The 22,437-nt window shown below is 49.4% G+C and overlaps 1 protein-coding gene across 1 annotated transcript in view; it reads right to left on the reverse strand.

The window, feature by feature from the left end:
- The window catches only part of ERBB4 (erb-b2 receptor tyrosine kinase 4), a 535,358-nt gene extending 518,493 nt beyond the window's left edge, over positions 1-16,865 (reverse strand). The window contains exons 1-2 of the mRNA XM_060257067.1: positions 16,862-16,865; positions 16,547-16,681 (exon numbers count right to left, since the gene is read on the reverse strand). Coding sequence (XP_060113050.1) covers positions 16,547-16,681; positions 16,862-16,865 — 139 coding nt within the window. The remainder of the gene's footprint in view (positions 1-16,546; positions 16,682-16,861) is intronic.
- Between the last annotated feature and the right edge of the window lie 5,572 nt (positions 16,866-22,437).

Raw genomic sequence — 22,437 nt, forward strand, 5'->3', positions numbered from 1 at the left:
AAACCCCCAAAACCTGTTAGTTTTTTCTCCTGCCCAGAGAAGTCCCAGCATTTGGCACAGAAATGCCTTGAAAGAAGGTGCTTAAGGTCACAGCTTGTGTGGCAGAACCGGCCTGCTGTGGCCTGCAGATCCTCTTCTGCCGTGCCCCCTTTGGGGGGTTCCCAACTCCATGGAGGGTCTTTTCTTCCGCTCTTAGGTAGCCCGCCACCACCACTGGATCGTTGTTGGGATTTCCCACTGGGAGGATCAGGACCCCAGCTTCCCTTCCTAGTTCTGAGGCCCTGCCCTCTGTGTCTCCCACTGCTCAGCACCTAGTCACCATGGGGACAGTTTACTGCCTTGGGTGCCGTTGGAGGAACAGACACTTGCCAACTGCTTGCCTTCCCTCTGTAGCTCCTTTTAAAATAGTGCGTTCAAGACAGTGGGGTTATGGACAGGGTTATTTTTGTAGCAGGAACTCCTTTGCCTATTAGGCCACACACCCCCTGATGCAGCCAATCCTCGAGGAGCTTACAGTAGCCCCTGTACTAAGAACCCTGTAAGCTCTTGGAGGATTGGCTACATCAGGGGTGTGCGGCCTAATAGGCAAAGGAGTTCCTGCTACAAAAAAGGCCTGCGTACAGAGAATTGCTCCCAGCATGAAAAGTTTAAAGTATTTATTGAAATGAAAATATTTGCATGCATATTTTTAAAACAAAACCAAACTGAGCAAGGGCTACAAAGGAAATTGGTCTGTCTGTCCCTCTCTCCACACATGCCCTATCAGCTGTTAAAATATAGGACAGCCTCCTTAGCTTAGATGTCCTAAATCTCTACAGAGTTTCCAATACCTTGAAGCTTGCTCTGACTTTTCCAGGTGAGCACATGGTCATTGCCTGCCTGATTGCAGCCCTCAGCTCAGAGTTCTCCTGGATGCAGCATCCCAAAGAAAGACAGCTCCTTCCTGCGCCACAGGAATAAAACTCTGTTGGTCTTCAAGGCACTACTGGACTCTGACTTTGTTCTTTAAGCCGGGGTCCCCAGCATGGTGCCATGGGAGCCATGACACTCACTGATGCTTTTCTTTGTACCCATCAAACGTTTTTAGAAAGTCGGTGGGGGCAGATGGGGCTCTTGCCCTGTTGGGTGTCTCAGTGATGGGCTATGCAGATCTCTCTCTCTCTCTCTCTCTCTCAACCCGAGAGCTGCCCTCTGACCCCTTATCTTTCCCTTTGTCCTCTTCCTCCAGTCACATGGCCTTCCATGGAGACACGCTTCTGCAGGTCTCTCCTGAACATAAGAACATAAGAGAAGACATGTTGGATCAGGCCAATGGCCCATTCAGTCCAACGCACAGTGGCCAAAAAACCAGGTGCCATCAGGAGGTCCATCAGTGGGGCCAGGACACTAGAAGTCCTCCCACCGTGCCTCCCCCCAACCAACCACCAAGAATAAAGAGCATCACTGCCCCAGTCATAAGAACATAAGATAAGCCATGTTGGATCAGGCCAATAGCCCATCCAGTCCAACAGTCTGTGTCACACAGTGGCCAAAAAACCAGGCACCATCAGGTCCACCAATGGGGCCAGGACACCGGAAGCCCTTGCACTGTTGCCCCTCCCAAGTATCAAGAATACAGAGCATCTCTGCCCCCGACAGAGAGTTCCAACAATACGCTGTGGCTAATAGCCACTGATGGACCTCTGCTCCATATGTTTATCCAGTCCCCTCTCAAAGATGTCTATGCTTGCAGCTGCCGTCACCTCCTTTGGCAGTGAATTCTAGTGAATTACCCTTTGTGTGAAGAACTTCCTTCTATCTATTCTAATCCAACTGCTCAGCAATTTCACTGAGTGCCCACGAGTTTTCGTATTATGAGAAAGGGATAAAAAGACTTCTTTCTCTACCTTCTCTATCCCAGGCATAATCTTGTTAGTCTCTGTCATGTCACCCCACAGTCGACGTTTCTCCAAGCATTTTAACCTTTCTTCATAGGGAAAGTATTCCAATCCTTTAATTGTTCTAGTAGCCCTGAACTTTTTTCTATTTGTCTCCTGTAGAGACAAATGTGTCATGTTCCCACACACATGATGCCAAACATGCTGGGCATTTGTGAGAGGGAAAGTATTCTTGAAATGAAGAGCCAGTTTGGTGTAGTGGTTAAGTGTGTGGACTCTTATCTGGGAGAACCAGGTTTGATTCCCCACTCCTCCACTTGCAGCTGCTGGAATGGCCTTGGGTCAGCCATAGCTCTGGCAGAGGTTGTCCTTGAAAGGGTAGCTGCTGTGAGAGCTCTCTCAGCCCACCCACCTCACGGGGTGTCTTTTGAGGGGGGGAGGAAGGTAAAGGAGATTGTGAGCCGCTCTGAGACTCTTCGGAGTGGAGGGTGGGATATAAATCCAATATCTTCATCTACCTCACGGGGTGTCTGTTGTGGGGGAGGAAGGTAAAGGAGATTGTGAGCCGCTCTGAGACTCTTTGGAGTAGAAGGCTGGATATAAATCCAATATCTTCATCAACCTCACGGGGTGTCTGTTGTGGGGGAGGAAGGTAAAGGAGATTGTGAGCCGCTCTGAGACTCTTTGGAGTAGAAGGCTGGATATAAATCCAATATCTTCATCAACCTCACGGGGTGTCTGTTGTGGGGGAGGAAGGTAAAGGAGATTGTGAGCTGCTCTGAGACTCTTCAAAGTGGAGGGTGGGATATAAATCCAATATCTTCATCTAGCTCACAGGGTGTCTGTTGTGGGGGAGGAAGGTAAAGGAGATTGTGAGCTGCTCTGAGACTCTTCAGAGTGGAGGGTGGGATATAAATCCAATATCTTCATCTACCTCACAGGGTGTCTGTTGTGGGGGAGGAAGGTAAAGGAGATTGTGAGCTGCTCTGAGACTCTTTGGAGTAGAAGGCTGGATATAAATCCAATATCTTCATCAACCTCACAGGGTGTCTGTTGTGGGGGAGGAAGGTAAAGGAGATAGTGAGCCGCTCTGAGACTCTTCGGAGTGGAGGGCGGGATAGAAATCCAATATCTTCTTCTTCTTTACGTTAGGCATCTTCCTTTTCTTTTTACTCCAACCTGCATGTGAACTGGATCTACTTGAATAAATGTAAGTTTACAATTTTTGCAGTATACTTTTCGATGGATTCATTTACTGCACTGGAAATCACACTTCTGTGGCTGGGCAAACTCTACCATATTAACCAAGTATCCCAATAAAAACACGATGTGTGAACACAGTGCAAATCAATGTTGTAGGCCAACAAAAAAGCAGAAAACCCACAACTAACAGCAGAAATATGACTGATACAAAAGGAAGCCAACCAGCAGTGATTTGCTCATCCTCCCAAATAGAAATGGAGGTGAACATAGCAGTTGGCTCAGATTATTTATCTACTACTCTCCCTTTCCAGACCAAAAAAGAGGCAGAGACGGCTGCTGAGACACGCAGAGATGAAAGAGAGAATGACAAAGGAAATGTCTGTGTTAAGAAAACAAACAGGAAGAAATACACATTGAGAGCTGAGATGTCATTGAAAACAAATCAGATTTTTTAAAAAACAACAACAACCCCTGCTAAACTGCTGAGAAGGATAACAGACTGCTTATGAACAACGAAAGACATGTTCCCATGAATAATACGAAATGGGTGGCCCACTGGCATGGCAGTGCAGACAATAACATGCTTAAAGGATTGAGCAATATTATAAGAGAATCCCTACATTACAGGTGATCCCTGAAGAGGTCCACAAAAGAGAAGAAGAAGAAGAAGATGAAATGCAAGTCATTTTCATGGAAATATTGAAAAAGAGAGAGAGAGACAGAGAGAGAGAGAGAGAGAGAGAGAGAGGAAAAGAAGAAGATATTGGATTTATATCCCGCCCTCCACTCCGAAGAGTCTCAAAGCGGCTCACAATCTCCTTTCCCTTCCTCCCCCACAACAGACACCCTGTGAGGTAGATGAAGATATTGGATTTATATCCTGCCCTCCACTCTGAAGAGTCTCAGAGCGGCTCACAATCTCCTTTCCCTTACTCCCCCACAACAGACACCCTGTGAGGTGGGTGGGGCTGAGAGGGCTCTCACACCAGCTGCCCTTTCAAGGACAACCTCTGCCAGAGCTATGGCAGATCCAAGGCCATTCCAGCAGCTGCAAGGGGAGAAGTGGGGAATCCAACCCGGTTCTCCCAGATAAGAGTCCGCACACTTCACCACTACACCAAACTGGCTCTCAGGAGGGGACCCAGTGGGAAGTTAGAAAAGTAGATTGGTAGCACTGAATTGACTCCAGTCAGCAGTTCCATCTTCCTTCCTTCCGCAAATAAATGCCTGGCTACATCGATGGTTTGGATTTTGGGGCCACGGATTACACTTTCAAGATGGTGGTTTTATATCGGGAGATGGTGGTCTTCTATCAGGAGCAAATTTTGACAAATTTAGATGGCTGCTGGGTAAATAATAATAATAAATAATAAAGATTGGATTTATATCCCGCCCTCCACTCCGAAGAGTCTCAGAGCGGCTCACAATCTCCTTTCCCTTCCTCCCCCACAACAGACACCCTGTGAGGTAGATGAAGATATTGGATTTATATCCCGCCCTCCACTCCGAAGAGTCTCAGAGCGGCTCACAATCTCCTTTACCTTCCTCCCCCACAACAGACACCCTGTGAGGTAGATGAAGATATTGGATTTCTATCCCGCCCTCCACTCCGAAGAGTCTCAGAGCGGCTCACAATCTCCTTTCCCTTCCTCCCCCACAACAGACACCCTGTGAGGTAGATGAAGATATTGGATTTCTATCCCGCCCTCCACTCCGAAGAGTCTCAGAGCAGCTCACAATCTCCTTTACCTTCCTCCCCCACAACAGACACCCTGTGAGATGGGTGGGGCTGGAGAGGGCTCTCACAGCAGCTGCCCTTTCAAGGACAATCTCTGCCAGAGCTATGGCTGACCCAAGGCCATTCCAGCAGCTGCAAGTGGAGGAGTGGGGAATCAAACCCAGTTCTTCCAGATAAGAGTCCGCACACTTAACCACTGCACCAAACTGGCTCTCCAGAAATACTTAATATAAAATCCCAGAAATACTTAAAGATAAATGAGTTCACGTGGGTGGGAGTTTCTTAAAAGTGAAATATCGAAGGCATAAACAATTTCCTAAGAGGAGGAAAAATGGGAGGAGCCTAAAGAAGCCAAGGTGGGAGGATCAATCCCTATGCTGGACATCCATCCACTTGGGCATATATTTCGGAAAGGTTAGCACTGCTGACTCATGGGTGAACTGGGTGTCTCTTCACAACCACGTAGAGTAAAGCACCTCTGTGTGTAACATGGTTTGCTGTGATGAAGCAATTAGGAGTAATTAATTATCACTTCCTATAGCCACGAGCATCAATCAAAGGAAGGAATTTTGCCCCCACTGAGGAGGAGAATTAGTTTCCAATTAGCATCAATGTGTCTGTCAAGGCAAGCGAAGCTCAGGCAAAAAGGGCTGCAGAAACTGATGTCAGACAAAAGACTCTGGGACCCTTGATTCCTGCTGTCTGGAGCCTGAACCGAGACGAAGCCAGCCCATTGGGAGTGTCTCCTCTTAATCCTTATCATCAGCGTTCATTTCCTACTAGGAAATAAACGAAGCACAATCACTTCAGCTTAGTAGTAAGGGTTTTCTCCTGTTGTATAGGTCATCTGAAACATGTATAAGGTATGGGGTTCTTGCCTGGCTCATTGGCGCCTGTAGGACCGAGCTTGGGGAATCGGGAACCATGGGGGATAGGATCCGAATCCCTGCTGCCCTGCTCCAATCAGGGGCCCCCTGCTGGTTTGCATGGTCCAACAGGACGCTAGCGCGGGAACCTTGAATGTATATCTAGTTGGCCCTGTTGGCCCAGTCTTTAGTCTTAGACTGCAGCGCTGTATTATGCTATATCTAATAAATGAGCTAAGATCACTACCACCTTTTCTCTTCATTGCGTTGAACCCACTGTGTTATATCTCCAAATGCTAGAGCAAGCACGCTTCCTGCCTCTCTTAGAGATTCTCCATGAGAACAGGCATCTATGGTTTCCCCACTGATGGTCCAGCAGCTAATAGAAACATAGGGGCAAGGGGGGGGGGGGATTGCACGGGGCTGCCTTCCCCACCATTCCGTGACCCAGTCACTTGGCAGTGACCATCCCTTCGTCCCTAGGCCACTGAACCTTCTTCTTCTTCTTTTTTTTTAATCATCACATTTATATCCTTGGATCAAAATACTTCTATGGTAGGTTGGAGGGAAACTTTACCTCCTGGACGGTTCTCTTTTCTTGCTTTCAGTTTCTGCATTAGTCTGAAGCGAGTTGCGGTAAAGCGTCTTACAGTCAGCAACTCAGGTGCGTACATTGATTTATTTCACTACCATAGTGAGATTGCAAAATTAGTAGTAGCAGTAGTAGGAAGAAGAAGAAGATATTGGATTTATATCCCGCCCTCCACTCGAAGAGTCTCAGAGCGGCTCACAATCTCCTTTACCTTCCTCCCCCACAACAGACACCCTGTGAGGTGGGTGGGGCTGGAGAGGGCTCTCACAGCAGCTGCCCTTTCAAGGACAACCTCTGCCAGAGCTATGGCTGACCCAAGGCCATGCTAGCAGCTGCAAGTGGAGGAGTGGGGAATCAAACCCGGTTCTCCCAGATAAGAGAGCTCTGGCTGACCCAAGGCCATTCCAGCAGCTGCAAGTGGAGGAGTGGGGAATCAAACCCAGTTCTCCCAGATAAGAGAGCTCTGGCTGACCCAAGGCCATTCCAGCAGCTGCAAGTGGAGGAGTTGGGAATCAAACCTGGTTCTCCCAGATAAGAGAGCTCTGGCTGACCCAAGGCCATTCCAGCAGCTGCAAGTGGAGGAGTGGGGAATCAAGCCCGGTTCTCCCAGATAAGAGAGCTATGGCTGACCCAAGGCCATTCCAGCAGGTGCAAGTGGAGGAGTGGGGAATCAAACCCGGTTCTCCCAGATAAGAGAGCTCTGGCTGACCCAAGGCCATTCCAGCAGGTGCAAGTGGAGGAGTGGGGAATCAAACCCGGTTCTCCCAGATAAGAGTCTGCACACTTAACCAGAAGAAGAGGAAGAGGAGGAGGAGGAGGAGGAGATTAGATTTATACCCCGTCCTTCACTACCCGAAAGAGCCTCAAAGCAGTTTACAATCTCCTTCCCCCCCCCACCAATAACATACACCCTGTGAGGTAGGTGGAATTGAGAGAGCTCTAACAGAAACTGCTCTTGAGAGCAACAACTCTGTGAGAACTTGTGACTGACTCAAGGTCACATCAGCAGGTGCATGTGGAGGAGTGGGGAATCAAACCCAGATAAGAGTCTATGCGCTTAACCACTGCACCAAACTGGCTCTGTTCTGTTAACTGTCAGGTTTTACTTAAAAAAAAAAAAATTCTTCCGTGCTTTCCATAGCAGAGCCATGACTACCACCTTCTATCTCTGCAACTGAACAGGCTGGAGCAGGAGTCCTCAAGCTTTCTGAGGCCGGGGCCACCTTTGGAATCCCGACATAGGGTGTGTTGTGTGCAGCTGGAGAATAGCTGCCACAAAAGGTGTCTGGTGGGGGGGGGAGAAAGTAAAGGAAATTGTGACTGCTCTGAGACTCTGAGATTCAGAGTATAGGGCAGGATATAAATCCAATTTCTTCTTCTCCTCCTCCTCCTCCTTCTTATCTTTAGGCAGCTTTCTCTCTTTTTTAATGCAACCTCAATGTGAACTGGATCTACTTGAATGAAAGCAAGTTTACCTTTGTTTGCAATATACTTCTCGGGAGATCTGTTGACAGCACTCAGTAACACACTTCTATGAGTGGACAAAACTCTGCTATATTCGCCAGCTATCCCAATACCTCTGGGTGTTTTCGCACTCACGTTTTACTGGCGCCACGACCCTCCTGACGCCGGCGAATCTGCATGGATTTCGCAACAGAAGCGCCGGCGCTCCCAGAAGCGCCGGCGCTTTCCGTCGCTAAGCCAGCGCAAACGTTTTCCTGCATCTTTGCGATTTCCGTTTGCGCTGGCTTAGCGACGGAAGTAGCCGGCGCTTCTGGGAGCGCCGGAGCTTCTGGTGCGAAATTCATGCAGATTCGCCGGCGTCAGGATGGTCGTGGCGCCAGTAAAACGTGAGTGCGAAAACGGCCTCTGTCTTCCATGCCCTGAGGCTGAGGCTAGAAGACACCTTGACAGGCAGGCAGGCTCCAGATAAAACAAGCTTGGGGTCCGAATTGACACCACAACCAGCTCACGTCCTGGACCTTTTTCACAGTGACACGGCAGCAAGGAGTGAATGGGCAAGAAAAGGAGAGGGTCTTTCCCTCTGAATGCATCCCGGCTTACCGTCGCAATTCCAAGAGGGCAATTGATCTGTGAGAACGGCAGGCTTCAGACGCAAGTGCTTCCTTTGTCCTGGTACATAATGGCGCGTGAGAAACCTGAACGCCGTCCCAGGAGATGTCTCGGCGGGAGGCACTTGGCAAAATCAAAGGCACATTGACAAGGAAATGAGGAAGCCGGGAGACTCTCGTTCTAATCGCACCTCCTCCCCCAAAAGAGAGACAGGGAGAGAGACAATGCGCACACAACTGCGTTATTGTGTACCACGTTGAGATCTCTTTCATCTGCTCTTGGAGGGAAGCCAGAGCTCCAAGGGAAAGGATGGGAAGGGGACTAAAGACAAAAAAGAAAGAGAACCGTAAAAGATACTGCCTCGGTGTTGCCTTCCTTATCTTTCTACAGGACTCTGAATGTTGGAAGAAAGCCACAGGGCGGCACATTCCAGACTGAGTCCCATGGAACTCACCGTGGGAGGAGAGTGGGGTCCTTGGGGGAGGCCCAAGCACTTCTTTTGATACCCACCCAAACCTAGTTTGTCTTCCTTTATTCTACAAGGAGGTTGGCAAAGCTCCCCGGCTCGCTCATGCCCAGGATAATGCAGCTGATTGTGTGGATCAGCATGAGTGACTGAGTTGAGAGAAGATGATCTACATGCAATTTTGGGCTGTATCTACAGAAGTATAGTGTCCAGATCAAGTGATGTGATGGTATCGCTTTAGTCTGCTCTGATAAGACCTCACCTGGAGTATTGTGTTCAGTTCTGGGCACCACATTTTAAGAAGGATATACACAATCTGGAATGGGTCCAGAGGAGGGCGGCGAAGATGGTGAGGGGTCTGGAGACCAAGTCCTATGAGGAAAGGTTGAAGGAGCTGGGGATGTTTAGCCTGGAGAGGAGGCGGCTGAGAGGTGATAGGATCACCATCTTCAAGTACTTGAAGGGCTGTCAAATAGAGGATGGTGCAGAATTGTTTTCTGTGACCCCAGAAGGTAGGACCAAGCACCAAGAACCAATGGGTTGAAATTAAATCAAAAGAGTTTTCGGCTCAACATTAGGAAGAAGTTCCTGACCATTAGAGCGGTTCCTCAGTGGAACAGGCTTCCTCCTTGGGAGGTGGTTGGCTCTCCTTCCTTGGAGGTTTTTAAACAGAGGCTAGATGGCCATCTGACAGTGATGAAGATCCTGTGAATTTAGGGGGAGGTGTTTGTGAGTTTAGAGTGGTTCCTCAGTGAAACAGGCTTCCTCAGGAGGTGGTGGGCTCTCCTTCCTTGGAGGTTTTTAAACAGAGGCTAGATGGCCATCCAACAGCAATGAAGATCCTGTGAATTTAGAGGGGGTATTTGTGAGTTTCCTGCATTGTGCAGGGAGTTGGATTAGATGACTCTGGAGTTCCCTTCTAACGCTATGATTCTATCTTGCGCTCCAGACAAGACCAGTGATGACCCAGCACATAAGAGCATAAGAGCCAGTTTGGTGTAGTGGTTAAGTACGTGGACTCTTATCTGGGAGAACCGGGTTTGATTCCCCACTCCTCCACTTGCAGCTGCTGGAATGGCCTTGAGTTAGCCATAGCTCTGGCAGAGGTTGTCCTTGAAAGGGCAGCTGCTGTGAGAGCCCTCTTAGCTCCACCCACCTCACAGGGTGTCTGTTGTGGGGGGAGAAGATATAGGAGATTGTAAGCCGCTCTGAGTCTCTGATTCAGAGAGAAGGGCGGGGTATAAATCTGCAGTCTTCTTCTTCTTCTAAGAGAAGTCATGATGGAACAGGCCAATGGCCCATGGAGTGCAACACTCTGTGTCACACACTGGCCAAAACTCAGGGGCCAGCAGAGCCAGAGCTCCAGAAGTCCTCCCACTGTTGCCCCCCCTCAAGTACCAAGAAGACTGAGCATCACTGCCACAAACATAAGAACGTAAGAGAAGCGATGTTGGGTCAGGCCAATGGCATATCCAGTCCAAAACTGTCACACAGAGGCCAAAACTCAGGTGCCAGCAGTGGAGCCAAAATTCCAGAAGCCCTCCCACTGTGGCCCCCGAACACCAAGAAGACAGAGCATCACTGCCGCAGGCATAAGAACAAGAGAAGCCATGTTGGATCAGGTCAACATCCCATCCAGTCCAACACTCAGTGTCACACAGTGGCTAAAACCACTGTCTCTGTGTAGCAACCCTGAACTAGTTGACAGTCTCTCATCCAAGTATTAACCAGTGCCAACTCTGCTGAGTTTCCAAGATCTGGCAAGATGGAGCTAGGCTAGGCCATCCGGATCATGTATATCTCAGGATGTGTCTGATGTATAAGATACATTCCTACAGATACATCCTGGGCAGAGCGAGCACCACTTGAACCAAAGCACCTGTGGTGAGTGAGCTCCTCTAAAGGATTACCCAGAAGTCCAGGGGGACCTTAATGTATTTTAGCAAGAACTTCTCTGGATCAAGTTTGGTAAGAGAGCAAGTTTGGTGCAGTGGTGAAATGCACAAACTCTTATCCAGGTTTGATTCCCCACTCCTCCACTTGCAGCTGCTGGAATGGCCTTGGGTCAGCCGTAGCTTTCACAGGAGTGAAAGGGCAGCTTCTGTCAGAGCTCTCTCAGCCCCATCCATCTCACAGGGGGTCTGTGTTGTGTGGGAAGGAGATAAAGGATATCGTAAGCCGCTCTGGGATTCTGATTCAGAAAGAATCTGCGGTCGTCGTCTTCTTCTTCTTCTTCTTCTTCTTCTTCTTCTTCTTCTTCTTCTTCTTCTTCTTCTTCTTCTTCTTCTTCTCTCCTTTCCTCCAATCAAAGTAAGTGCTTTCATGGAGCCCCTGAACTCCATATTTCAAATGCCAAAACTCCAAAAGAATCCTCCACCCCTAACATTTTTTCCTCTCTCGAGCTCTCAGCAGAATAAAACAAAATATATTATTATTTAAAATAAATATTGACATTGCTGAATTCTGTCTTTCCTCCTCTTTCAATGGCCATTTTCCTAAACCAAGCTATGCTCCTAATTCATGTTCCTTAATTGCAGGAAATGCAAATATGTGCAGTTCTCTTTTTTTTTTAAAAAAAACCCCATTAACAATGTAGCGGGGCCTGCCCGCTCTCTGTTCAGAACCGAGTCGACATGCTTCCCAGCTGAGAAATCACTTAACGATTGTTAAAACATTATTTTCCGAGGACTTAAGGAATTTTCCTTACAAAAGCAGGTTCCAGAGGACACTTCTCTTGTCCCTGCCTTTGTTTTGCGGAAGAACGGCTTGGCTTCTGTGATTAGTGTTGTGTGCTGACACCTGTCGCAGCAATTGGGGTCTACGCCGAGACCACCTAGCCATGAAAGTGCTTTTCTCCTACTCCCCCAGCGCATATTTAAAATGTTAATTGAATGCGCCTCGATACAAGGATATAATTTAACCTGATGCTACAATACGCGCCTGTTCCCCATCTACTGCTCTGAGTGTCACTCTCTCGGTGTGCAGTTTGCAATTCAGAGTGGCACCAAAAGTGGAACTGAAGGCAAAACTTCGACTTTACGAATGGAAATTATTCCCCCCGCTGCTTCTGTCAGCCCCAGGGGAAGAAACGGGGCCTTTTCCTAGCGATCTGTGTGGCTAGAGTCAAATGATGCCCTTCTAAACAAAGCAAGTTGTATATTAAGAACAACAACTGGTTTCGGAGGAGGAAACTTGCTGTACACAGAAAAGGATACAGGGAAGAGAAGAAGGGAACTTCTCCATCTGCTTTCCAAACAGGAATAAACATCTTTAAAAAGGAGATGTGACAGATTCATAAGAACATAAGAGAAGCCATGTTGGATCAGGCCAACGGCCCATCAAGTCCAACACTCTGTGTCACACAGTGGCAAAAAATTTTATATACACACATACACTGTGGCTAATAGCCACTGATGGAGCTGTGCTCCATATTCATGGAGGAAAGGTCTATCAGTGGCTCTAAGCCGTGGTGGCTGAGGGAAAACTCTACATTCAGAGGCACTAAATCTCTGAACCCTGAAGCCAGGGGGAAAGGCTTCAGGGAAAGGGAAAGGCCTCAGCCTCTCTGCCCTGTTGTTGGCCCTCCAGAGGAACTGGCTGGCCACTGTGTGAGACAGGATGCTGGACTAGATGGACCCTCCCTGGTCTGATCCAGCAAGGCTCTCCTGATGTTCTTCTCAGGGGAAGGCCTCAGCCTCTCTGCCCTGTTGTTGGCCCTCCAGAGGAACTGGTTGGCCACTGTGTGAGACAAGAGGCTGGACTAGATGGACCCTCACTGGTCTGTTCCAGCAGGGCTGTTCTGATGCTCTTCTCAGGGGAAGGCCTCGGCTTCTCTGCCCTGTTGCTGGCCCTCCAGAGGAACTGGTTGGCCACTGTGTGAGACAGGAGGTTGGACTAGATGAACCCTCACTGGTCTGATCCACAGGGCTCTTCTGGGGTTCTTATGAAGGCCTCGGCCTCTCTGCCCTGTTGTTGGCCCTCCAGAGGAACTGGTTGGCCACTGAGTGAGACTGGAGGCTGGACTAGATGGACCCTCACTGGTCCGATCCAGCAGGGCTCTCCTGATGCTCTTCTCAGGGGAAGGCCTCGGCCTCTCTGCCCTGTTGCTGGCCCTCCAGAGGAACTGGTTGGCCACTGTGTGAGACAAGAGGCTGGACTAGATGGACCCTCACTGGTCTGATCCAGCAGAGTAAGCAAGTTTGGCCACCCTTGGCTTAGAAGAAACCGTGATGCAGAGTAAACATTTTTTAAAAGAAAAAAATGCCAAAATAGGGGCAATTAAACAGAGACCAATAAAACAATCAGTAGCTCAGTTTGAATGATCTCAACCACAGTTTGAAAGATCAGAAACTGGCTATTTGTTTCGAGTCCCTGCTCTTGTGCAGCTAAAAATCCGCCCTTCGGTTTCTTTCTTTAAGTGCCCATTTTGGAGCCACTTCCAGAGGGGTTTTTTTTACTATCGACTTTGTTCTTTATAGCACGAGCCCCGTGGCGCAGAGTGTTAAAGCTGCAGTACTGCAGTTCTAAGCTCTGCTCACGACCTGAGTTCGATCCCTGGTGGAAGCTGGGCTTTCAGGTAGCCGGCTCCAGGTTAACTCCGCCTTCCATCCTTCCGAGGTCGGTAAAGCTTTTACTGCATTTACCTTGTCACATGCAATTATCTGAACACCACAACTTGTAGATTTTTTTTGCATTCATAGACTATTAAATGTTCTTTGTATAACTGGGTGCTCTATAGTTTTTTCAGTCCAGTGCTTAATTTTTTTTAAAGGCTTTCTTCTGGTGTATCTCTCCCCACCCCCCACCCCCACCCCACACACACAAATGCTGGTGCATATAACAAAAATCCAGAGCTGTTTATTATTCTGACTCTTTGGAATCCAGTTTTCCTGTTTGGTGTAGTGGTTAGGTGCACAGACTCTTATCTGGGAGGACCGGGTCTGATTCCCCACTCCTCCACTTGCACCTGCTGGAATGGCCTTGGGTCAGCCAGAGCTCTGGCAGAGATGTCCTTGAAAGGGCAGCTGCTGTGAGAGCCCTCTCAGCCCCACCCACCTCACAGGCTGTCTGTTGTGGGGGTAGAAGATATAGGACAGGGGTGGCCAAGGGTAGCTCTCCAGATGTTTTTTCCTACATCTCCCATCAGCCCCAGCCAGCATGGCCAATGGCTGGGGCTGATGGGAGTTGTAGGCAAAAAACATCTGGAGAGCTACTGTTGGCCACCCCTGATATAGGAGATTGTAAACCACTCTGAGCCTCTGATTAAGAGAGATGGGCGGGGTATAAATCTGCAATTCTTCTTCCATGCAGCAATATATTAAAAATGAGATTGCAGCTTCTTATCCATTCATTTGACATCTGCAGTAATAAACATGCGCCGTTTTAAAAAATCATTATCGCAGCAGCTAATTGTGATGTCACAAAGACGACTGTGACTTATAGCGCCAAAGAGCTGCGGGAACAAACACAAGCTCAACAGTGAAGGATTCTGCTTGCCTTTCAGGTCGCCAAGATAACACAGAGGAACGAGTAGAGAATGCATGCAGAATATACAAGGAATTATCATTTGGTACGTTACACGCTGCTCAAAGGGGCTTCATTGCAGAAGGAAACAATTAACATTTAAGGCACTGAGGAACTTGGAACACCAAGTCGCTAAAAGGAAGGAAGGTCAGATATTTGCGAGTGTTTAATCACTGTGGTTGTACTAATGTGTTGCAAACAGTTGCACTTCCAATTAGTACATTGCTCAGGGAACATCTTTATTTGTACTCTGAGATTACACTAAGTTTCCCTCAAAGGTCTATATTGTATAGTGGGCTCTATGCATCGATGAGTCGACAGATAAGTGATAACAAGCTCTTTGATAAGTACAGCATAGCTGGTGGCTGCACTAACAAGACAAGACTGGCAACTGGGCCAACGGGCCAAACGTATATACATCCCTGGGTTCTCGCGCAAGAACGTTATTGGGTCATTCAAACCGGTGGGGGCTTATGATTGGTCCAGGGCAACAGAGATTTGGATCCTGCAGCCCATTGCCCCCAAGTCCCCAAGCTCCAATGAGGCAGGTAGGAACACCCAAAGTCTTCACTTGAGTCCACATACATAACAGTCTACAAGGGATCTCAAGCAACTACCCTGTTATCTACAGCTTCACCTGTCTTAGGGTTTGCTAGACCGCCGCAGGGGATGGGGGATTGACCGATCCAGGGACCTCCCACCCAGCACTGATCAGCTGACCAATGGCTGCACTTACAGGCAGCAATAGGAAGCCTAGGCCAGCCTCATTGGGGACACGGCAATGCCATTCCAGAACACCCTGAAAGTGATGTCATCATGTTGCCAGTGATGTGAGACAGTCTGGTATCTGGGCAAAAACTCTATGGTAAAAACTACTTCTATCATAGAGTTTTTGCCCAAAAATTATTGTGCCCCATGTTACCAGCAACACAATGACATCATTTCTGGTGTGCGCCAGAAGTTACGTCACTGGCCTAGATCTCTCTTTGCTGTTGTTGAGTCCAACCCCAACTCAGAGCTGGTTGCCTGGCAACTCCAGACATTTGAGCAGAAGAAGACCCACTGAGGCTGAAGCTGGGCTGGTATTTGTGCGCAGGAAGGATGTGGGAATGAGGGTGGGGTGGAATACTTCATATCTGAATGATCTCTGCTCCCCCCCCCCCAATAAAATCCCTTTGTAAAAGAGAAAAGTGGCAGATCAAGACAAGAAATGAGTCTCAGCTCTGTGCAGGTTTTTTGTTTCTCTGTGTGAAGTTTCTAATGTGGGTAGGCTACAAATAATGAGATTCTTCCACCTACAGTCTGTTTCCCCACCTGTGTAGATTAGGCTTCCTCCCCAAAGTGCTCTCTTCCCTGCCCCACATCGTCTCACCCCCTTGGGAAATCTGTTTGAAAGGCGGAAGATACATACTGTCAATGCAGTCATAATTTTAAAGAAATAAACAAATGCCAACAGAACTATTTCGAACAGTTCGATGGTACTGGGATGTAACATGGTGTGACGGAACGGCAAAAGTTTAGCACAGCACCCGAACAGCAACCAGAAGGACAAATAAAAGGTGGATTTAAACGCATCCTCCCGTCTCTGGTCTAACCTTGCCCTGCCTTGTGGATGACTTCCTCGTTCTGACTTCCTGGAGTTCTCCTCTCCCTCAGGAGAAGGCCTCTCCCCCAGTCAGGAGCCCACAGACTGACAACATATGAACATATGAAGCTGCCTTATACTGAATCAGACCCTTGGTCCATCAAAGTCTGTATTGTCTTCTCAGACTGGCAGCGGCTCTCCAGGGTCTCAAGCGGAGGTTTTTCATGCCTCTTTGCCTGGACCCTTTTTGGAGATGCCGGGGATTGAACCTGGGACCTTCTGCTTCCCAAGAAGATGCTCTACCACTGAGCCACCATCCCTCCCTCCTTGAGGGCCAGCCAAGAACTGACCTTTTCCCACCTCACTCCAATAACAAAAGAAGAACTTCCTGCCCCTCTAGGAGGCTTTCCCCTCTAGCTTTCCCCCTAGAGTTGATGGTTTAACTCCGGAAGGGGGGAGGGAGTGAAGGGAAGGCTAGGCCACAAAGCCTGCCTTAGTAGTTTCATGTTCCCTCCCAACCAAGCACCACCATTAACTAAGATGGCGTTTCTCCACACATGGCAAAAAATCAGCACAGATATTTCTATGGGACTTTAACAGGGAGTAAACAAGCTAATACTTACAATCCGTACTGCTGTTTTTTGGAACCACGGAGAAGTTGGAAGCTGATGGATTACGGACAATGTCTTCCCAATGGATCGTGTCAGCATAGCAAAGGAACCTGTTCTGTCCAACGTATGCTCCCCCCCTTAAGATTTCTGTATCAAACACAAGTGGGGGGGGAGATAAACATATACATTAATGAGGGGTTATAAAAAATTTGAAAAATTCAGAACCAAGAGCAAAATTAAGCAAGCAGAGCAGGGATACGTAATCCTCTGAAATCCTCTGAAACCGCCTACCAGGACCTCGATTAAATTATAACAGGGGTGTCGAACCCATTTGCTATGTGGGCCGGATTTGACATAAATGAGACCTTGTCGGGCCGAGTCGTGTATCATAAAATGTAATGCCAGGTAGCAGACATATAGACTTTATAAAGGGCACAGACACACAATTAAAGATTGTTTTTACTTAAAACATGCTTAAAATATTAGCACTCTTGCAATATTTTGTCTTACAGTCTCTGATAAATGTCACCTCTTGATATGAATTACTGCATTAAAAACTGCAGACAATGTCTATGTTGTACCAGTCTTGAATATGTGTTGTTCAAGTGTGCACATCTGTACTTTTGATTCATTGACATTCATTACAGACATCTCATGCTCAATGCTTTGAGCCTAAGACCCAGAGGAACATGAAACAGCTGGGCATTGTGAGCTTTTGTATAGAAGTTGCTTCAAGTACTAGTCAAGAACATGTGAAGGCAGCATGGCACAGACTGAGTGCTATGAGATTTTTACAAAACTATAATTTTCCCCATAAAAATGACTACAACAAAAAATATACAACTTCCCCCCCAAAAACAACAACTACAAGAACAGAGAGACAGCCCTGTACAGTGGTCAGTGTCAGCCTACTATCTGGGAAGTCTAAATTCAAGACCCCCAATTAAAGCCTGCCCAGACGGGGAGGGCAGGGTATAAATAAAAGTTTATTATTATTATTATTATTATTATTATTATTATTATTATTATTATTATTATTAAAGGAAAATGTGAAAGAAAAAAATAAGGAAAATTTGCTGGGTAAACCTGGGGTGGAACACACTCTCGGCCTAATGCTGATATTTCTCTTCTAAGTAGTTCACATCCTTTTCTTTTGAGAAAGACTGGAGGGCATGAGGACAGTGAAAAAGAGGAGGGGAACCCAGTTACACCCATAACAAGCCCAACAAATCTATCTCTCTCTGTAGCAAGGCAAAAAGCTCACATCTTCACTAAAATGTTGCTAGACTTAAAAGCACCCTTTGTAGCTCTCCTGATGGTGGAGACTGGTAAAGGAAGCTCTGGCTCTTTCTTTCCTTCCCTGGGGCATGAGGAGGGGGAGGAGCCTCAGCCATTCATTAGAAAGAAGACAGGCTTGTTTCAGTAGCTCTGCAGGGTGATTAACTGAGCCTGGCAAACTTAATCACCCAGCAGAGCTATAGAGCCAAGTTCCCTCATTGGCTGAGGCTGCTCCTCCCTCCTCCTAAAGGTGTATTCTTCACCTTTAAATGTTGTTAGCCGCCTTGAGCCTGCTTCGGCGGGGGAGGGCAGGATACAAATAAAATTTTACTTACTTACTTACTCCTCCCTTTGGGAAAAGGGAGGGGGGAGAGGGAAAGGCTGCTTTGCTGCTCTGGCCTGTCGGGAGAGAAACACAAAATGGCGACCGAAAAAAGCAGGCAAGGGAAAATGAAACAGATGACAGCCAGTTGCTGGAGAGCCTGATTGGAGCCCTCCGCGGTCCTGATCCGGCTCGTGGGCCACATGTCTGACACCCCTCATCTAGAATCCCAAGATTATCTCAAAGGCAGCATTCCTCAATCAACAAACAAATAATCTTTCCCTCTGAACTTCACCGAAACTGTGGAAGAGGAAAACATTTTGTTGTTGTTCTGAATCTCTCCCCCACCGTTTCTCTTCTTTAAACAAAGCACAACTGAACTCTGTATAATTAAACGCTACACTCCAAAAATATCTCTGTCTCAGAACCCTACAATGAAACATCTGGATTGGCAGGTCAAATGCATCTGGAAAAGAAATTGGTTTCTAATGTCTTTGTAGCCCACAGTCCACCAGTCTCTGAGGCCCCTTGGTGGGTTTAAAGCCTACAGTTTGGCTGCATTTGGCTTCTTTTATGGACTGGCCTCTTAAGAGGCATTCCTCCTCTCCCCTCTCCTCCTCCTCTCCCTCTCTTCTCTCCTCTCCTCCCTTCCCTTCCCCTCTCCTCTCCCCTCCTCTTCTCCCCTTCCCCTCTCCTGCTCCTCTTCCTCTCCTCTCCTCTCTCCCCTCCCCTGTTTTCCTCTCCTTCCCCTTCACTTCCCCTCTCCTCTCCCTTCCTCCCTCTCTTCTCTCCTCCTCTCCTTCCCCTCCCTTCCCCTCTCCTCTCCCCTCTTCTTCTCCCCTTCCCCTCTCCTGCTCCTCTCCTCTCCCCCCTCTCTCCCCTTCCCTCTGTTTTCCTCTCCTCTCCTCTCCTTCCCCTCTCCTCTCCTCCTCTCCCTCTCTTCTCCCCTCCTCTCCTTCCCTTCCTTTCCCTTCCCCTCTCCCCTCCCCTCCTCCTCTCCCTCTCTTCTCCCCTCCTCTCCTTCCTCTCCCTTCCCCTCTCCTCTCCCCTTCCCCTCTTCTTCTCCCCTTCCCCTCTCCTGCTCCTCTCCCCTCCCCTCTGTTTTCCTCTCCTTCCCCTCTCCTCTCCCCTCCTCTCCTCCTCTCCCTCTCTTCTCCCCTACTCTCCTTCCCCTCCCCTCCCCTCCCTTCCTTTCCCTTCCCCTCTCCCCTCTCCTCCTCCTCTCCCTTTCCTCTCCTTCCCTTTCCCCTCTCCTCTCCCCTCCTCTCCTAATATCTAGGTGGTACCTTTCCACTCTTAATTTAAACCCATTATTGCTAGTTCTCTCCTCAGATGCCAACAGGAACAGCTCCCTGCTCTCCTCTAAGTGACAGCCCTTCAGATATTTAAAGAGAGCAATCATGACCACCCACCCCCACCATGTATATGGCTATATGCAATGAAGGGTGGTGGAGGCCTAGACAGCTACACTGGTGGTCTTCTCATTAACAGGCTTTAAAAAAGAAGCAGAAATTCACAGGAACACAGTTCTCGCTGACGTGGCATCAGGGGTGTGGCCTAATATGCAAAGGAGTTCCTGTTGGGCTTTTACTACAAAAAAATAGCCCTGCTCATTAACTTGGGAAGCTAAGGGACAAAATGTTCAGGAGTTACACAGAGGTACTGCTCCTATCTTTGCAACAGTAGGATAGGGACTCAGGGGTTTTTTCCCTTCCCCAAAAACCAAGTTTCTTTAATTGAATATTAAAGAAGATAGAAGAAGAAGACAACATTGGATTTATATCCCGCCCTCCACTCCAAATCTCAGAGACTCAGAGCGGCTCACAATCTCCTTTATCTTCCTCCCCCACAACAGACACCCTGTGAGGTGGGTGGGGCTGAGGGGACTCTCACTTAGGGTGGCCAGACCGTCCCGGTCTCCCGGGACTTTCCCGGTTCTGGCCCCCAATTCCCGGCTCCCGGGCTGGGTATACCGGGACCATTAAGAGCTCCCGGTTTAGCCAGCCAGAGAGCCGGGGGCCGCGCGCCCGGGCGGGGAAGGCGGCGAGTGAGGGAGGGAGCGACCCTGGCGCGTGCGCAGATCACCCTGCGCACGCGCAGGGACGCTCCCTTCCTCCCTCCCCGCCTTCCCCGCCCGCGCACGGGGCCCGGCGGTGGCGGCGGAGGCCCGGGAGGGGCGTCGGAAAGGCCCGCGGGGGTCGCTGGAGGCCCTCCAGCGACCCCCCGCGGGCCTTTCCGACGCTTCCCCGGGGCTCTCAACCCCCCCACCCCCCGTCCTCCTCCCCCCGGGAGAGGGCGTCGGAAAGGCCCGCGGGGGTCGCTGGAGGCCCTCCAGCGACCCCCGCGGGCCTTTCCGACGCTTCCCCGGCCCCTACCACCCCCCCCCCCCGTGCTGGCGGAGGCCCGGGAGGGCATCGGAAAGGCCTCTCCGCCGCCGGACTCGCCGCCGCTGCCGCCGCCGCTGGACTCGCCGCCGCCGTAGGTAAGGGGGCCGAAAGCGGGGGGGGGGGGCTGGCGGTTGGGGGTTTGCCTTCCTTTCTTCCCTCCCTCCTTCCTTCCTTTCTTCCTTCCCTCCTTCCTTCCTTCCTTCCTCCCTCCTTCCTTCCTTCCTTCCTTCCCTCCTTCCTTTCTTTCTTCCCTTCTTCCCTTCTTCCCTCCCTCCCTTTCTCCCTCCCCTCCCTCCCTCCCTCCCTCCCTTCCTTCCTTCCTTCCTTCCTTCCTTCCTTCCTTCCTTCCTTCCTTCTTATGTTCTTATGTGACACAGAGTGTTGGACTGGATGGGCCACTGGCCTGATCCAACAGGGCTTCTCTTATGTTCTTATGTGACGCAGTAGTGTTGGACTGGATGGGCCACTGGCCTGATCCAACAGGGCTTCTCTTATGTTCTTATGTGACGCAGAGTGTTGGACTGGATGGGCCACTGGCCTGATCCAACAGGGCTTCTCTTATGTTCTTAAGTGTGACACAGAGTGTTGGACTGGATGGGCCACTGGCCTGATCCAACAGGGCTTCTCTTATGTTCTTAAGTGTGACACAGAGTGTTGGACTGGATGGGCCACTGGCCTGATCCAACAGGGCTTCTCTTATGTTCTTAAGTGTGACACAGAGTGTTGGACTGGATGGGCCACTGGCCTGATCCAACAGGGCTTCTCTTATGTTCTTATGTGACGCAGAGTGTTGGACTGATGGGCCACTGGCCTGATCCAACAGGGCTTCTCTTATGTTCTTATGTGACACAGAGTGTTGGACTGGATGGGCCACTGGCCTGATCCAACAGGGCTTCTCTTATGTTCTTATGTGACGCAGAGAGTTGGACTGGATGGGCCACTGGCCTGATCCAACAGGGCTTCTCTTATGTTCTTATGTGACGCAGAGTGTTGGACTGGATGGGCCACTGGCCTGATCCAACAGGGCTTCTCTTATGTTCTTATGTGACGCAGAGTGTTGGACTGGATGGGCCACTGGCCTGATCCAACAGGGCTTCTCTTATGTTCTTAAGTGTGACACAGAGTGTTGGACTGGATGGGCCACTGGCCTGATCCAACAGGGCTTCTCTTATGTTCTTATGTGACGCAGAGTGTTGGACTGGATGGGCCACTGGCCTGATCCAACAGGGCTTCTCTTATGTGACAATACTGACTTTGGTGGACCCAAGCACTGATTCAGTGTAAGGGAGCTTTGTGTTTGTGTCTTCTAGTGCAATTTTGTTCTCAGATCCTGTATTTACTTCATCAGTATATGGGATAAGGCACTTTCTCAACTGTGCTGCATAATGCAGCCTATTTATTTTGTCCTGTTGGCTCTGTTGGCTCTATCTGCGCCACCTTCATCACTTTCGGGGTGTGGATCCCCCAGTGGAGTGGTCTCCCGACTCCCTCCGCCGGCTGTTTCTGATAGCCCTGCGCTCCCTCTTTCATTTGATATGTGTCCCGTGCGGGTGCCACCCTCCCGCCGGGAGATGCCGCAAAATGAGCCCCCTTGAGGGCTTATGGCGGCAGGGCTCGGGGGAAGCGAGCTAGACTGCTGTTCTTTTGAGGGGTTATAGAGTGTTTCGAGCCCCGTCCCTGTGGCATCGGTCCCATCATTGTGGGGCCCAGGGGGCCGGCGCAGCGCCTGCTGAAGCAGCCTGTCGGTCACTTCCGGGTTCCTGTCCTGCATCTCGACCTGTGTTATTAGTGACAGGCTGCTTCGGCGGGCCGCTGCGCCGGCCCCCTGGGTCCCACAACGATGAGACCGATGCCACAGGGACGGGCTCGAAACACTCTATAACCCCTCAAAAGAACAGCAGTCTAGCTCGCTTCCC

Source organism: Heteronotia binoei, chromosome 16 (genome assembly GCF_032191835.1).
Source record: "Heteronotia binoei isolate CCM8104 ecotype False Entrance Well chromosome 16, APGP_CSIRO_Hbin_v1, whole genome shotgun sequence".
Taxonomy (NCBI): domain Eukaryota; kingdom Metazoa; phylum Chordata; class Lepidosauria; order Squamata; family Gekkonidae; genus Heteronotia; species Heteronotia binoei.